At 36.8% G+C, this 18,542-nt stretch overlaps 1 protein-coding gene across 1 annotated transcript in view; it reads left to right on the top strand.

The window, feature by feature from the left end:
• Positions 1–18,542, top strand: part of timeless (timeless circadian clock) — a 62,579-nt gene that overhangs the window by 20,534 nt on the left and 23,503 nt on the right. Inside the window, exons 13-23 of the mRNA XM_051676438.1 lie at positions 1,842–1,945; positions 2,082–2,251; positions 5,523–5,642; positions 7,855–8,006; positions 8,616–8,713; positions 8,902–9,022; positions 10,268–10,469; positions 12,058–12,197; positions 12,316–12,401; positions 12,494–12,614; positions 12,763–12,845. Of these exons, the coding sequence (XP_051532398.1) occupies positions 1,842–1,945; positions 2,082–2,251; positions 5,523–5,642; positions 7,855–8,006; positions 8,616–8,713; positions 8,902–9,022; positions 10,268–10,469; positions 12,058–12,197; positions 12,316–12,401; positions 12,494–12,614; positions 12,763–12,845 (1,397 nt within the window). The remainder of the gene's footprint in view (positions 1–1,841; positions 1,946–2,081; positions 2,252–5,522; positions 5,643–7,854; positions 8,007–8,615; positions 8,714–8,901; positions 9,023–10,267; positions 10,470–12,057; positions 12,198–12,315; positions 12,402–12,493; positions 12,615–12,762; positions 12,846–18,542) is intronic.

Genomic DNA, 18,542 nt, shown 5'->3' with positions numbered 1-18,542 from the left:
TTTCTTTTTTTTTTTTTTTTTTTTTTTGGCTTTGTCTGAAGTGCAAAAAACTACACAACAGCTTTTCGTCATGTTTTTCGTTGTTAAAATAATCGATCAAATCTATCTGATATTTTTTTACATTGGAATGAGTAACTATGGTAATGGGGAATCGAATACTCCCACGCTAAACCACGATCAAATGCACCCGAGGCGATATCCACCAGAGTTCAGCGAGGTGTGTTATGATTAGTGGATTAAAAGCTGAATCTGATTGGCTAAAGAGGACTTCTTTAGACACACAAATCCAAAGCGATCCACACACGTGACAATTTACAAATGCAGATTCAACAATCCATAAATAAATGTAGCAGCATTCACAAATGTTTTGATACAAATTAATTCAAGAACTTCATAGAAGTATATTTGTAAAAAGTCTGAATTTATTTGAGAAGTATTTGTGTGGGCAACTGGGGAAATATTTGTGCTCTCACTTGTGTATTTATGAATTGTTTTTGATTTATGAATCAGGTTTTGTGAATGTGAATTGTGCTGTGCATTTCTGAATTGTATTGTAAAATTTTTATATATATAATATATATTTTGATAATTCTGGCTCCATATTTGGAGTGTTCCCTGAATGAGACCATTTACAATCTGGGTAACCATCATCAACATTTTAAATACCCAAAGTATTCCTACATCACGGATATCAACCGCACCATATGGGAGATTAAGGTTCAGGCTCCGACATTCGGTGTGCTGCACTCTGAATGAAAAAGAAATTTATTTTATCACGTCAGGAGTGTGATTGTGATACTGCTGTAAATGTAGCCAGTTGTTTCTAAATTGTACAGATATTTACAATGGAAACGTTAATTCCTTTACTTGGATTTGAAGGGGGAAAAAAATCAGTAAAAACTTTATATTTATGTGAGACTTTATATTCATACTCTACATGCCATGAATGAGAAAATGGCAGTGGTATGACAGCCCTATGTTTTTTAAAACGCAGTACACCATGAAACCGTTCCATCTCTACTCTGCATTCAAACTTTCTCCTTCACGTGATAAAGACGTCATCACTGGGACACACACCCTTCACTGTGTCGGCTCTGCCTTTGTTCACACAGGCACGTTCTGGGATTGATCCCGGCAGTGTTATTAGGGTCTGATCCAGGGAACGCAAAATATTACAAAAATAACAAGGAAACAGTGACAGCCCCAGTCAGCCCATCCCATCACACATAAAAAGCAATGATAATAATAATATAATAATAATGATTGGATGGGATGACTGGGGGCTAAGTTATTTTTTCTTATATTTTGGAAATGATGGAATAGCATAGAATAACATTTTAATAGATACATGTATTACATAAAATAATACAAAAAGCACTAAAATTATATTATAATGATTTATAGTGTTGCTTGCTTTCGCACTGTTCAAACCCCTTTCTGCCCAGCAGTCCTGAGTTTACAGGTATGAGGTAGAAAAGTCACAAGTTGAAAAATAAATGAAAATAATTTTACTGCATGTTTTTTTTTTTTTTTTTTGGGAAAAAATATATACATTTTTATAATTCATATGAGTACTGCCTGCGAAGGCAGCATTTATCAGCTTTCGGACACAGCCATAGTATTTTCATATGAGAATTTTGTAGTGAACCATATCAAAATCTATTTAAATTGCTTTTGGAATTAGCAGTTACTTATGCAGAAATGTAGAACTATAATTTGAAATTTCTACATTTATGTCATGATGGAGTTTTTGGTTATTATAAGCTTATATATACATGTAAGTATAGAGAAGTAAATCCCAGTTAATTTGGATCAGGTATCTGTTTTTGATTTTTTACCAGAATGCACTTGGCTCTGAAGGCATATCAGGAGCTGTTGCTGACAGTGAATGAGATGGACCGCTCAAAAGATGAAAACATCCGCCACAGCGCCAGTGTCATCAAGAGTGTGTGCCTTTTTTTTTTTCTGTCCCTGATAAACGATAGTCTGTCTAGTTCAATGTTTTAAACATTTCCTTTGACCTTACCGCAATTGTTTTTTTCTCTTTGATAAGGATGTGCTCCTGTTTGTCTTTTGTGCAGGTAATATCTTCTATCTGATGGAGTTCAGGGAGATTTTTCTGACTCTGTTGCGTAAATTTGACGAGCAGATGCAACCACGCTCTTTTCTCAGAGATCTGGTGGAGTCCACACATCTGTTTCTCCGGATGCTTGAGAGATTCTGTAAGGGACGAAATAATCTGGTGGTTCAGGTGGGAACTGATGCCTAAATCACTGGATGAGCACCTAGATATCTAAAAAGAAGATAAAGCACCTACAGTTAATGTCAGGTTATGCGCTTGATGACATCAGTGTTCTTTATACGTGTCTGGGACAGTGACTGCAAATGTCTGAGCATCAGCATTTGTTATCAGCATTTGTTATTCAGAGCTCCTAGAACTTGAAACATTTGCGTAGTTGTATGCGCTCCCTGATAAGAGAAACCCCGCTCGTGTTCACTCCATGGCAAAATTTGCACCTAACTACTGCTCCACTGTAAAGTTATTTCAGTATGCTTTTAAATGGCACAAACATCTATGCAGAACTTTTATTAAATGGGGGAAAAAAATGTCTTTGCTGGAACACATTAGCCCAAGTCTGTATTAAATTATATGTATTAGCTTACTTTTGAAACATGACTGCAACATTAAATGAATTACTAAAATAACAAACAAATATTAAGTCTATGTATTATTGCCCTTTCTATTATTGAGAGTTCTTTAATTTATAAGTTAACACTTTTGACATTTAGATTTTCTTTCACATCTGAACGGATATTATCGTGTTTTGTGGACACGTGCCTTCTAAGATTTTACAACAAACTTTGGTCATGGCAATCGCCTCCCCACTCGCCTTCGCCATCATTAATTTTCAGTAGATGCCATTTGAGGTAGGAATCAGGAGCCGAGACACGAGCATTAGGGCTGGTAGCATCACCGTGACAACAGCCCCAGGGTGGCACTCTACCAGCATTAGGGCACACCACGACTAGGTGTATCTACTACACGCCCATTTGTCCTCGAATGAAGTTACAATTCCTAAATTCCTTCACAACTAACGCACAGGAATTTAATCATGATAACATGTCATCATCAAAGAATGTGAAAGAAAGGTCTCGTGCCCGCTCGTGCACTCTATCTGGAACTCAAGCTCCGTTGTGCATTTGCTGCCTTCATTGTTTCACAGATTTACGGTTATAATATTAATATTGTTGATAAAGGTGATTAAGCTCATATATAGGCTATATATAAAAGACATGTTTGAAAATAGGTTTTGTGAGGATTTTTTTCATCATGAGGTGAAAGCACTGATCCTCGGAGAAGCACTTTTATAATCACCTATTTTCATTTTAAACGCATATATACACTGATCAGCCACAACATTAAAACCACCTGCCTAATATTGTGTAGGTCCCCCTCCTGCCACTAAAACAGCACCAACCCACATCTCAGAATAGCATTCTGAGATGATACTGTAGACTTTGTCAGTTTAAACCAGTCTGGCCATTCTCTGTTGACCTCTCTCATCAACAAGGTGTTTCCGTCCACAGAACTGCTGCTGACTGGATGTTTTTTGTTTTTGGCACCATTCTGAGTAAAGTCTAGAGACTGTTGTGTGTGAAAATCCCAGGAGATCAGCAGTTACAGAAATAATCAGACCAGCACATCTGGCACCAACAATCATCTATGTGATTATCTAATCAGCCAATCATGTGGCAGCAGTGCATAAAATCATGCAGATACGGGTCAGGAGCTTCAGTTAATGTTCACATCAACCATCAGAATGGGGAAAAAATCCCGTGGCGTGATTGTTGGTGCCAGACAGGCTGGTTTGAGTATTTCTGTAACTCCTGGGATTTTCACACACAACAGTCCCTAGAATTTACTCAGAATGGTGCCAAAAACAAAAAACATCCAGTCAGCAGCAGTTCTGTGGACGGAAATGCCTTGTTAACGAGAGAGGTCAACAGAGAATGGCCAGACTGGTTCGAACTGATAAAGTCTACGGTAACTCAGATAACCGCTCTGTACAATTGTGGTGTGAAGAATAGCATCTCAGAATGGTTTTGTGAGATGTGGGTTGGCGCTGTTTTGGCAGCAGGAGGAGGACCTACACAATATAGGCAGGTGGTTTTAATGTTGTGGCTGATCGGTGTATATATGCGTTTAAAATGAAAATAGGTGATTATAAAAGTGCTTCACCGGGGATAAGCGCTTTCACCTCACGACACTCAGCTTAGACGAAAAAAGTCCTCACAGTACTAAGACTGGATCATTTGAATCGGGTTTTATTCAAGATTTTTCTTCTAAAACATTGTCAGGGCATTGCTTATATCTTGCAGTGTTGCTTATTACTCATCATATGTTTGTCAACAATGTTTGAAGCAAAATTGATAATTATCCTCATAATCCTGTATTTGTAAACGGAATCAAATAACAACTGAAACATTTTTGTGTGTTATTTTGTTGACGAGATAAACATCACATTCTGGATGTGTATTCAGTGCAACTGGAAACATAATAACTTGCAAAAACAAGTAAAAGCATCTGACAGTTGAAAAGCTTTGAATTGAACTATTTAATTATTGTCCAGCTGTTTAGTGATATTTAGTCATGTTGATTATTGGAGTTTTAACAATGGGCCTATTAACTGAATCTGACATCTGGAATATTTTTTAATCCTTGAAATGTACATGTCAATAACAGACAGAAATGTAAAACCGATGCAAAACGTTTTTTGTTTCTTTTGGGTGGGTAGGGGTGGGGGGGCTATTTTATGATATTTTACAAAGAGTAATATTTTATTTTGTGTTCAGTGACGCACTTTTTAAAGTTTGATGCGCAATAAATGCGTAATTTGGTGTGTACTCCCTCTCCGCCCTTCAACCACCATATAACACTGTTCACCGGCGGTGATTGGCCCTAAAATATTGCCACCTGAACAGCCCTAACGAGCATGTAGTTGAAGGCAAGCTTTACTCAATAATAGGGAGCGAGTGTGAACACAGAATGCTGAGAGTGAAATTAACACTCACGTAGGATGTCCAATAACCAAGTGCCGCTACTCAGTACTGGCAATTAATTATTTTTTAATCCCATTCTGTAGTATAATATCAGAAATTCCATCTTTCCTTTATGCTAATGGGGTTTAATGCTGCTGAACAATTCGTGCTGCATTATGGGCCGTTAACAGGTGTTGTGCTCGTGATGACGCGTTCTTGGAGCGAGAGAAAGCAATGACGCTCCGAATTTCAAAAATCTCACTCCTTTATCCAGTTAAAATCATGCTGTTCCCCACTGAGCATCTAGAGCATTGCATGATGGGCAGATGTCAGTATGTGAATAACTCAAGCTTTTTATATGTACTGTAAGTTTGTGGTGTTAGTTTTGGGATACTTTCTGATGTTAAAACTTAGGTTTTATAACTACGGTTTAAACATTTTCCTAGCAATGACTGAACAAATAATTGTCTTTTAACCTCTAGAAAAAGCGTGTAAAACGAAGGAAACGCAGTCATAAGACCCCTCATCCAGAGACCACTCCTGAAGATCTGGAGAACACATGGCAGATCGTTTCTGAAGAACTCAGATCCACTGGATTTCAGGTGACACATTCGAAAATCTCACGTCTCTTGATAAAAATATATTATAAACACATCAGTTAAAGAATAGCTGCACAAATCCTGTTTTTGCAATGTTTGTACATAAATACTCCACTCTGGGCAGGCAACTAGGAATTGGTAATCTTGAATTGGTAATGTTGTTTGACCACAAGATGTTTTTATAGTCTTGAGCAAGTTTGTTGTGCATTTTTTGATGTGTGAATGTGTCATCTGTAATCACCATCTTTTTTCCATCCGTACATCAACCAACATATCAAATAGTGATGCACCGAAATGAAATATTTTGGCCAAAACCGAACATTCTGGAGACACTGGGTCGAAAACTGAAAATACATACATATATATACACACAGTTGTGCTCAAAAGTTTGCATACCCTTGGAGAATTGGTAATATATGTACCATTTTTAAAGAAAACAGGAATGAGCAGGCAAAACACATTTCTTTTATTTCTTATGGGTTTCATATTCAGCTGTAGGTTATAACAGAATGGCACAATCATAAAACAAAACATGGCAACAAAGAAAAATATGAAATGACCCCTGTTCAAAAGTCTGCATACCCTTAGTTCTTAATACTGTGTATTGCCCCCTTTAGCATCAATGACAGCGTGCAGTCTTTTGTAATAGTTGTCTGTGAGGCCCCAAATTCTTGCAGGAGGTATAGCTGCCCATTCGTCTTGGCAAAATGCCTCCAGGTCATGCAAAGTCTTTGGTCGTCTTGCATGAATCGCACGTTTGAGATCTCCCCAGAGTGGCTCGAAGATATAAAGGTCAGGAGACTGTGATGGCCACTCCAGAACCTTCACCTTTTTCTGCTGTAACCACTGGAGGGTCAACTTGGCCTTGTGCTTAGGTTCATTGTCGTGCTGGAAAGTCCAAGAGTGTCCCATGCGCAGCTTTCGTGCAGAAGAATGCAAATTGTCTGCCAGTATTTTCTGATAACATGCTGCATTCATCTTGCCATCAATTTTCACAAGATTCCTCATGCCTTTAGAGCTCACACACCCCCAAAACATCAGTGAGCCACCATCATGCTTCAAGTATCGTCTTATTGTGCTCCTTGAAACAACCACACCATCTTTATCCAGAGCAGCCTGTATTTCTCCTGAGGTTACCTGTGGGTTTTTCTTTGTATCCCGAACAATTCGTTTGGCAGTTGTGGCTGAAATCTTTTTTTGGTCTACCTGACCTTGGCTTGGTATCAAGAGATCCCCGAATTTTCCACTTCTTAATAAGTGATTGAACAGTACTGACTGGCATTTTCAAGGCTTGTCGTGCTGCTAACCTAAAGTGTTGAAACTGTGAGATGGAGCAACCATTGTCATGATGTCTCGTGGTCCGGATGGACATATATGACATATAACCAGTCTGATAATATTGTGGGTGGGACATTGAGCCAGACTACAAGCAGTAACCTTTCAGAGAGAGGCGGTGGCATAAGAGCAATGGAGCGATCAGATCAGACAAAATAAAGTTTCCGATAATTAGAAAAATTATGAATATTGGATCCAATTATCGGCTTGGCCGACAATATATGATATGTGATGGTGGGTCAAACTAAACGGCCTCACAGCCTCTGGATACGCACGGAAAAACACTCTTTATTAATGTGCTGATATTCAAGAGCGATCGCTTCATTACTTTTGGGAATGTAGACTTTAATAGGCAACTAGGTAATGTAAATACTAACAGAATGTGAGTTTGCAATTTAAATTTCACCATAGTGGGCTTCTATAAACTCCATCGAGTGTTTTTGTGCTTTTGCGCTCGTTCGTGTGGACATACACATACTGTACAGATGCGCGTCTCAATTATAAGCATTATGCATCTTGTTGCCATCAATATATATTTAAACATAAGCTGCAGTTTACATCTTTTCACATAAAACGCTGCATTTTCTTCATGTCAGTGTCTCTTGATTTTAAAGTAACAGTTTTCGTTCAGATTTTCAGCAGACGAAATTTCGGTACATTCCTAATATTAAATGCACATGGTTGTCAGTGTCAGTTTTTCAGTTATTGCATGTTAAAGGTTTCTGTTCAAATTTTCACCTGAGATTTATGGCCTTTTTGTTTCTTTTTTTGTCCAAAAATGGCCAAAAAATTTAATTGGTTAACTTTTGGTGCATCCCTAATATGCTGGATGAAATGTTTTCTTTGTTGTATCTAGTGTGATGTTTTTTTCTCATTGCAGTTATCGGAGAGTCTGAGGGAGGGCACTGTGCCTTTTGATGCAGCGTCTGATACTCCGGTGACTAAACAGAGAACTGAAGCTCTGATCAGGATTCAGGACTGCCTGATGTCTCGAGCTGCACCTGAAGCTCTGAGTTTACTGCGTGCTGCACGGTAACAAATCATACACACCTGTTCACTATATCTGGAGTTTGTCTTATTTGTTTACTTTTTGCTGCTCTGTAAAATAGTAGTTGTATGGAAGTTTTCAATCTATATAAGACTTTTTAAGAATCTGTTTAAGAACTCAGCACTTTATTTTATTTATTGGTTTATGTACATTACTATTTTTTCAGTGTCTCACATACAGTATTTTTTATTACAGGCCCTAATTTAAAGCACGAAACAAAGCAAACGCAAAACATAAGACATTATAATTTGTCATTATGAGGATTCACTTTAATTTAATATGAGTTATTTTGTTTTGATCATTGACATTGTTGTAATGTAATGGCATGAGGTGATCATTATTTTAAAAAGGAAACCATATCTTGCCAAATTTTTAACCAAAACATTTTAGCATACTTGCTCTGCTTCGTCAACCAACTAAAATCACATTTGTCATTATTAAACAGTCATGCGTTGATAAAAGTGACCATCATGTTCAGCAGTAATTTATGTATTTCAGTCATTTATTATCCATATCCTTAGCTCTGACTGTGTTTTCTTTATTGTGAAGACACAGTTATGTACTCATTATCTGTTGATATGTTGTTAAATCAGGGCCGTTTGGCCTGAAGAAGACACATTTGGATCTGTGGAGGTCGAACCAGAGGAGGATCTAGAACTACTAAAGCAGATACTGTTCTCTAAACTACCCAGTAAGATCACAATACTACATTAGTACACTACTGTACTTAAACCATCTCTGACAATACTCTTCTACTGTGCCTGATATCAGTGCTATCAACACAATACCACTACATCCCATACTATTAATGAGAATGCTACACTATACTATACCTGATCCTGGAGCAGAATGGAGTCTTATAGACTTTGTGTTGTGAAGGGTCAGCGCCTATAGATTCTATTGTGGAAGAAGAGGATGGAGTTGAGTTAGAAGAGGAGGAAGAGCTGGAGTCTGTTGCTCTGTCTGAGACAGAGTTCAACTTCCTCGACTTCATCAAGAGGTACAAGAAGAATTATTTACACTTAAATGCAACACAGCTGACACCAATAGAGTTCACGCTTCATCTAACTAAACTTCTAACCTCCAGCTCTTTTAAATACTGATAATGTACTGATGCAGATTCATTTCCCCTGCTCTTTTCCTGTACCTGATATTAGGGGAGTAACGATTCACTCATCTCAAAATTCGGTGGTGTTTTCAATACTGAATTTACGATTTGATACTCTTACAATACTTTACAATGCCTGAATCAAGTTAAGATTGAAATTTATTACTTTTTAAGTGAAGAAATTAGGACAGAAATATTTTACCATTGCATAATATAATATTATATAATATAAATAGTGGTGACACCAAAATAGAAGTTAGGTCTGCTTAACTGAAAATACAGAAAATTATGTTGGATGAATATTCTTGCACACTGTCACATTGTCACTGATTACATCTAAAATAGTATTTTTTTTTTTTTTTTTAAATACATTTTTAATGAACAGTTCACCCAAAAAAATTCTCATCATTTATTCACCCTCAAGCCATCCCAGATGTGTATGACTTTCTTCTGCAGAACACAAATGAAGATTTTTAGAAGAATATTTCAGCTCTGTTGGTATGCTGCCTTTATGTGATGTTTGGAGCTTCGAAGTTCTGATCACCATTCACTTGCATTTTATGAACCTACAGAGCTGAAATACTATTCTAAAAATCTTAATTTGTGTTCAGCAGAAAAAAGAAAGTCATACAGGGTGGCATGAGGTTAAGCAAATGATGAGAGAATTTTCATTTTTGGGTGAACTATCCCTTAAAGACTTGCATAAATTGACACCTGAGACATCGGTATGATATCCATGAATGCTGCACAATTAAATGTGCTTCTTCAGTTAACATCTAAATGATTTAATATGTAACGTCCATAACACATTATGATTATTTAGAGAAATAATTCATCGCATGATGCAATGGCCTACGCTGAGTACGTCCTCTGTTGCTCAAGCTTTTTGTTGGTTACAATTTAGAGAAATTATATGTTACATCGTGATTTATTTTTCAAACCCACATTGCGAATTGTTGTATATTTGTATGTCGAGATATCATGGCAAGATAGTTCATTACACCCCTACATGCTATTATCTGTGTTTGGACATATAAAAGTTGTATAATACTATTTTATGTTGTAAGAAGCATTTGTTTAAAGAATTTATTTTGTTTAACGTTTCAGTATTCAAAATTTCCAATTTTTGATTGACAGGTTTGCCAGCCCAAACATTGTGCGTCCTTACATCATCCTGCTGCGCACGTACAGTCAGAACTCAGCTCACACTAATCACTGCATCACACGCATGCTGCACAGAATAGCTGTGGATCTGAAGATGGAGGCATTACTGTATCAGCTGTCTGTATTCTGTCTATTTAATAAGATCCTGACAGATCCCGCAGCAGCCACATATCAGGTAACACAACACATTCATACTCCACATTAAAGGTGCTGTAAGCCATTTCAATGCTTTTGATAACTTTAACCACATGCCCATCCCTTCGAAGACATGTCAGTCGACCTGAACGAGTTTGACAAGCAGAGAATTTGTGATTGTTTAAATCACAGACGATGTCAGAGTTGGGTGTCATTTTTTCCGACACCTATTGTACTCGCATATGTCTGGTATTAGGAACATATAATGCATACTATTCAAAAAATAAATACTGTATTGCTTACAGTACTTTTAATAAACTCCATTTAAGGAGACGTTCACCCAAATATAAAAAATATGCCATTATTTACTCTTCCTAATGTCATTCCAAACACATCACTTTTTTTCTGTTGAACACCAAAGGTGACATTTGAAGAATTTTCACAGCATTTTACAACCCTTACAGAAAATCTAGAGTTCTGGCAAATTAGCTGCAAACTTGCCGCAAATTTGCCACTTTATTTTCACACGCAAATGAGATTTGCCGCAAATGTTTGCCAGAAGTTTACAGCTCTTCACCAGTAGCGGTGAACTTGCAGCAATCCTTTGGCAACAAGACAATTTGTTGCAAGTTTGCCGCAAAGCTCATTTGCATGTGAAAACAATCAGTGGCGAATTTACTGCAAGTTTGAGACATATTTGCCGTGAACTTTTTTTTTTTTTTTTTTTTTTTTTAAGGGAATATAATGAAAGTAAATGGTTACTCTGGGCTGTCAAGCTCCAAAAAGGACAAAACAGACCATAAAACCAAAGTCAAAGTAGTCAATGCACAGTTGTGCACTATATTCCAAGTCTTCTGAAGTCCAGGGTTCCCATGGTCATGGAAAACCTGTAAATATCAGTGAATTTTAAATGGTTTTTTTCCAGACCTGGAGAAGTCATGGAAATTAACAAAATCTTAAAAGACATGGAAGTTTCTATAGTAACTAAATATTTAATTACTTAAATATTACTCTTTGTTAAAGCTTGCGTAGAGTAGAACTTGTGCACAAGCCATAGTGATGTCAGATTTGTGAGTGAATCCTTGACTTTGAATAGGTTCTTTTCGGTTAATTGGTCAAAGTGGTACACAAATCGGTTTTAATGATTTGTCAGTGAATCAGTCTAAATCAAAATGATTTTTCATTGGTCAAGTAGAGTGGGAACACTGGAAGTCATACAATTACTGTGTGACGAACAAACCAAAATGAATTTGCAAAATGAATAACTAATTAAATCAAGTCATTGATCAACTCCCGTTTACAGTAGCCAAGTCCAATATTTACCTCATGTGAGTGTATATGATTTTAAACTTTACTTTTTATCTATACTTTATTTCTTCTGTAGTAGTGCACCTTGAATACTTCAGTAATGTAGTTGAAATTTTATGCACCTCAAGAACCATGATGTTTTGATTCTGAAAGCTCTGCACATTTTAAATGAACTAAAAACATGAACTACTTTCTGCTATTTTTGTCTAGAAAAGCAGGTTCCAGAACTGTTAAACAACTAATTTATTCAGTTATTTATTTTGAAGTGTTAATATTTACTAACTCCTTCACATTTCTCCTTTTGTTCATTTTCCTGACAGGAGCTTGTTACTTTTGCAAAGTTTGTTCTGAATCGGTTCTTTGTGTTCGCTTCTAAAAACAACAAAGCATTTGTGGAGCTGTTGTTCTGGAAAAATGTGGGTGCTGTGAGAGAGATGACGGAGGGGTACACTAAAGATGGGTAAGACTCTGACTGCACACGAGTGTTGTTACACATTTCATATCGACTCGGAGCTAAGGTCAGTGAACATTACAGAGTTAATGATGATAATTTTATTCATGTGTCCATGTTTATTTAGTGTGGGCGCCAAGAAAAAAGCAAAATGGACACCTGAGGAAGAGGAAGAGCTTCAGCGCTTGTATGAAGAGCACAAGGACTCTGAAGGTGAGGCTACACTTGTTCACAGCATCTTATTTTTTTATTTTTTTTTTTTTATAGTTTTGAATAAAGATCTTTGTGTATTATTTATTCTTCAGTGCCTGATATTGTTGAGACATTGATACCGTTGCTGAGCAACAGTCGTACAAGACGTGAGGTCGTGTCTCACATGGTGTCCATGGGTTTGGTGAACAGTGTGAAGGATTTAAAAAAAGAGAGGTATGAGTGCACTGTTAAATCGATAATATGAACTGTAGACTGTAATATCAATTAGAAAATAGAGACTGATATTAAGTCTTTGTCTCATTTCATTACTGGACATATTTTTTGCAACATGCCTTTTTTTTAATGTCTGTTATGTTATCAGAAAAGGCACTCGGATCGTTCTCTGGACTGAGGAACAGGAACAGGAACTTCAGATGCTCTTTGAGGAGTTCAGACATTCTGATGGTTAGTTTGTATTCATATTTTATAAGATTGTATCCTGATCAACAAGGTTCCCATGGTCATAGAACCATTGATAATATCATGGGATTTTCCACCTAACACTCAAAAGTTGTGGAAGTTGTAAACTAAACCGTAATGGAAAAGTCATGGAAATTCATTGGTCGAAAGGTGTGCAACCCCGAGTCAAGTAAAAATGCTGCTACTATAACAAAAAATCACATTTTTTTTTAGTTTATTTTTTCATCATCTGAAAGGTCCTGCAACTTGTAGTCCGAAGTGACTTGCATAAATATTGTAAACGTAACTGATGTCGGCTGGTCAAACACGCTGCACCCCAAAACACATACTTACACAAAAACAGATGAAAACTTCAGTCAAAAAGAATTGTAGAGAGGCTAAAGGGAAGTCGGGCAGCTGCTCACAGGTACTAATGCCTGTCGCATGCAACCTCTGCCAGTGCGAATGATCTGGGTTTTTTTTTTTTTTTTTTCAATGCGATTTTGAGCAGGTGTGACTTTCTGGAAAATATGCTACACATCTTTCAATTCTTGGGACAAACAGTTAGGGTGTTTGTCTGACTCTTGGTTGCTGTACTTAAAAGTTTAGTTCACCCACAAATTAAAATTCAGTCATTGCTTACTCACCCCACTGTTGTTATAACCCAGTATGACTTTCTCTCTTTTTCTAAACACAAAGGGAGAAATTGTGAAAAAAATTGTTGTGACCACCGCTTCAAAAGCACACAAAAGTATAATTCAGAAGTCTAATAAATTATTCCATGAGACTCAATGACTATCTCCATGAGGTTGTTCTGAAAGCATATGGTAAGGTTTGGTAAGAAACAAACCAAACTTGAATGTATAATTATTGAAACTGTTGACTGAGCGTTGCTGTTCTCTGCTCATTCATGAGACTGCACTAGAGCAAGTTCAAACAGCCTCCGCTTGTGAAATGGGGCGTTAATGCGAAAACTTGTTTTGTTTAACTACAAGCAGGTCCACCACAGCGATAGAAACAACAGAACACAACACAGCTGTACAGATACCAGAGAACCAAACTTGGTAAACATGCCTGAAGAGTTTGTAGTCGAAGATGAGATGCATTTCTATTCCCAGCCTTATTTATTTGAAACGGAGTACTCAATCAAACAGAGAGATAGATAGAGGAGGCTGAAGGCAGCCACAGTCACACTGTGTCCTTTCCTGATGGCAGATGCACAGGATAAAGTGTATATTTTCTATGTTAATGAGAGTTTTTGTCCTATCCAGCCATGAAGAGCGACAGGACATTCTGTCGATCGCTTGGTTTCTATTTTCGGCATCAAACCGGGTAATCCCGTCTGCTGTGAACTGGCACCGGTCCAAAATCTTTCTCGTAACAGTATATTGATCCCAGTATCTCACTAGCCGGTTAAATCTACTTAATTTTGCAAAATAAAATAAAAAATGTTTGTATTGATTTTACATTTCTGTTAGTTATTGGACTATACTGCCAATCTTAGACGTACACGTCAAGGACTTAAAATATTTCAGATGCCAGATTTTATTAATATTGATAAACTGTAATATTCAACATGACTAAATATCACTAAACAGCTGGACAATAATTAAACAGTTCAATCCTATTTTTGCGAGATTAAAATTTTTTGCGAGTTATGATATTTCCAGCCGCACTGAATACACGTCCAGAACGCAGTGCTAATCTCATCAACAAATTACACACAAAATGTTTGAGTTGTTATTTGATTCCGTTTACAAAAATGGGATTACGAGGATAATTTTAGCAATTTTACTGGTTAAGATTCACTTGACAAAAATATGACGAGAAATAAGAAACACTGCAAGATATTACCAATGCACTGTCAGTGTGTTCAAAGAAAAATCTTGTTTATTCAGGTTATCCAGTCTTAGTATTTTGAGGATTTTTTTCATCTGAGCTGAGTGTCGTGAGATGAAAGCGCCGATCCCTGGTAAAGCGCTTTTATAATCACCTATTTTCAATCGCATCATACATAATAAATATATATATATATATATATATATATATATATATATATATATATATATATATATATATATATATATACACACACACACACACACACATACATACATACAGTGTTTCCCCTAGAATTTTTTTCCAGCAGCGGTGCTGTTGTGCGATGACCCTTTTTTGCGCACATCGGTGGATGAATAGCTTAAAACGACCTTTGAAGCATTATAGATGGGTTATTCATGTTCACCTTATCTTAAATGTGTTTATTATTTACTGGGTGCTTTTGACACTTGAAGATAGCTGTAGTAATAACTGTCAAATAATGAAATGCCTAAATGTAGAAAATTACTTTTTGTTAATCATAAGGACAAATAGATATAAACAACAGAACATGCACATAGCAACTATCAACACTAATTAATCACTACACTGTACCACAGACTCCCTTCTCATAACTTTCTCAGCCCAGGACCCAAGTATGACTTTTTTTGTTTACCTGGGACTTTTACAGAAATCATAATGATTCTCTCCTAGATGCAAAAAACATGTTAACTGAAATTGTTTTATCAAACATAATCAAGCTACTAAATGCAAATAGGGGAAACACTGTATAAATATGTATATACATAGATGTGTATGTATGTAGTGTGTGTGTGTGTGTATGTATGTATGTATGTGTATATATATATATATATATATATATATATATAATATATATTAGTTGAAGTCAGAAGTTTACATACACTTTTTAACCACTCTACAGATTTAATAATAGCAAACTATAGTTTTGGCAAGTCGTTTAGGACATCTATTAGTGCATGACACAAGTAATTTTTCCAACAATTTTTTCACTTTTAATTGACTAGCACAATTCCAGTGGGTCAGAAGTTTACATACACTATTAACTGTGCCTTTAAGCAGCTTGGAAAATTCCAGAAAATGATGTCAAGCCTTTAGGCTATTAGCCAATTAGCTTCTGATAGGAGGTGTACTGAATTGGAGGTGTACCTGTGGATGTATTTTAAGGCCTACTTTCAAACTCAGTGCCTCTTTGCTTGACATAATGGGAAAATCAAAAGAAATTAGCCAAGACCTCAGAAAAAAAAAAATTGTGGACCTCCAAGTATGGTTCATCCTTGGGAGCAATTTCCAAATGCCTGAAGGTACCAAGTTCATCTGTACAAACAATAGTACGCAGGTATAAACACCATGGGACCACGCAGCCATCATACCGCTCAGGAAGGAGATGCATTCTGTCTCCTGGAGATGAACGTAGTTTGGTGCAAATGGATTCCAGAACTAAGGCAAAGGACCTTGTGAAGATGCTGGATGAATACAGGTAGACAAGTATCTATATCCACAGTAAAACGAGACCTATATTGACATAACCTGAAAGGCTGCTCAGCAAGGAAGTAGCCTCTGTTCCAAAACCACCATAAAGACAGACTACAGTTTGCAAGTGCACAGAGGGACAAAGATATTACTTTTAGGAGAAATGTCCTCTGGTCAGATGAAACAAAAATTGAACTGTTTGGCCATAATGACCATTGTTATGGTTGGAGGACAAAGGGTGAGGCTTGCAAACCGAAGAACACCATCCCAACCGTGAAGCATGGGGGTGGCAGCATCATAATGTGGGTGTGTTTTGCTACAGGAGGGACTGGTGCACTTCACAAAATAGATGGCATCATGAGGAAGGAAAATTATATGGATATATTGAAAGCAACATCTTAAGACATCAGCCTGGAATTTAAAGCTCGGTCGCAAATGGGTATTCCAAATGGAAAATTACCCCAAGTGTACCTCCAAAGTTGTGGCAAAATGGCTTAAAGACAACAAAGTCAAGGTATTGGAGTGGTCATCACAATGCTCTGACCTCAATCTGATAGAACATTTGTGGGCAGAACTGAAAAAGTGTGTGCGAGCAAGGAGGCCTACAAACCTGTCTTAGTTACACCAGTTCAGCAACTGATTGTGAGAAGCTTGTGGAAGGCTAACTAAAATGTTTGACCCAATTTAAAGGCAATGCTACCAAATACTAACAAAGTGTATGTAAAGTTCTGACCCATTGGGAATGTAATAAAAAAAAAAAAATTTGAAATAATTTTCTCTACTATTATTCTGCCATTTCACATTCTTAAAATAAAGTAGGGATCCTAACTGACCTAAGACAGGGAATGTTTTCTATGGTTGAATGTCAGGACTTGTGAAAAACTGAGTTTAAATGTATTTGGCTAAAGTGTATGTAAATTTCTGACTTCATCTCTCTCTCTCTCTCTCTCTCTCTCTCTCTCTCTCTCTCTCTCTCTATATATATATATAAATATATATATATATAATATTTATAATTATATTAGGGGTGTAAAAAATATCGTATTGTACAATACAGCACCCACTATACTATACCATATGTATCGTATGATACATAAACACAATATAGTATAATTAAAACCAAGCAGCGCAATATTGAGAACTGCAGTAACAGTCTCCTACCTGGAGAGGCAGAGTTGGATGCTCACAGGACAACAGAACAATAGATCTACAGTACACAGGCGAGAAGATCAATGGCAGACGGCAAGTATTGTAGTGTTACAGCTTGTTGAATTTGCCAAACAACGGTGTCATGTCCCGGCGCTACAGTACATGAGAGGAAGAAACCTGCGATAACATGAGACTTATTATTCTCTGGTTTTGTCATCGAAATGTAAACAAGTATGAGTACAACACTTGCGCACATAAGCCAGTAATAATGCCGGTAAAGTTTACATGCAACGTGACACCGGGAGAAGAGGGTAAAAAAACATGGGGGGTGGGGCATGCACATCAACAGGTTAAGCTATTAAGGCATGATTTTCTATAAAGCTGCTTTGAATCAGTGAGTATTTTTCTCAACAAAATCAAGAAAATTGTGAGTTCATGTGAGTTTTTCACATTACAATCAAACAAAATTAATGCAGTGCTGTTTAAGTTACTTTATTATAGAGCTCTACTTTTTGTTTCCAATGTCAGACACTGTGTCATTGATTTAAAAGACATTTATGTTGAATCCTTGAATATGTTTGAACGAAACATTTGTAGGCGCTGTGTTTTAAACCGTATCATATAGTGAGGCTTTGCATCGTATCATATAGTGAAATTTGTGTATCGTTACATGACTTATATTAATATTTGCGTTGCGTGCTAAACAACTATCTTATGAATGCAGTGTTACCATAACGATGCGCTCTGTAGCGCAAAATCAAGAAGTCTCTAAAAAAACTGAAAATTAATATGTCCTCATGATAATCCACAACACAGTTACTAAAGATCAAATAATTTATTTTACTCGTTAAATGACATATTTTCAGGAAGTTATTTCAAGTTTTCATTAGGTCTTTTATGTAAGTTGATATGTTAAAGTCACATGCATAACCGCTGGTGGCACTGTTGTCGCGGGTTTTGCTAGCAGCCGTAGTTTTCACTGAGGTATTGCTCTCTTCAGTCGGAGGTCTGTCACAAATACTCAACAGTTCGGAATGGAGAAGAGGTGACCGATATTCCCACTTCCACTCTCTCTCTTTGTTTGATTGAATACTCTGTTTCAAACAAATGAGGCTGAGCATAGAAATGCATCTATTCTCAGACTACAAACTCATCAGACATATTGGTTCTCTGGTTTGTGTGCAGCTGTGTTGTGTTCTGTTGTTTCTATTGCTGCGGTGGACC

The sequence above is a fragment of the Myxocyprinus asiaticus genome, chromosome 37 (assembly GCF_019703515.2).
Source record: "Myxocyprinus asiaticus isolate MX2 ecotype Aquarium Trade chromosome 37, UBuf_Myxa_2, whole genome shotgun sequence".
NCBI classification, from domain to species: Eukaryota; Metazoa; Chordata; class Actinopteri; order Cypriniformes; family Catostomidae; genus Myxocyprinus; species Myxocyprinus asiaticus.
This window is presented reverse-complemented; position numbering and strand designations above follow the sequence as displayed.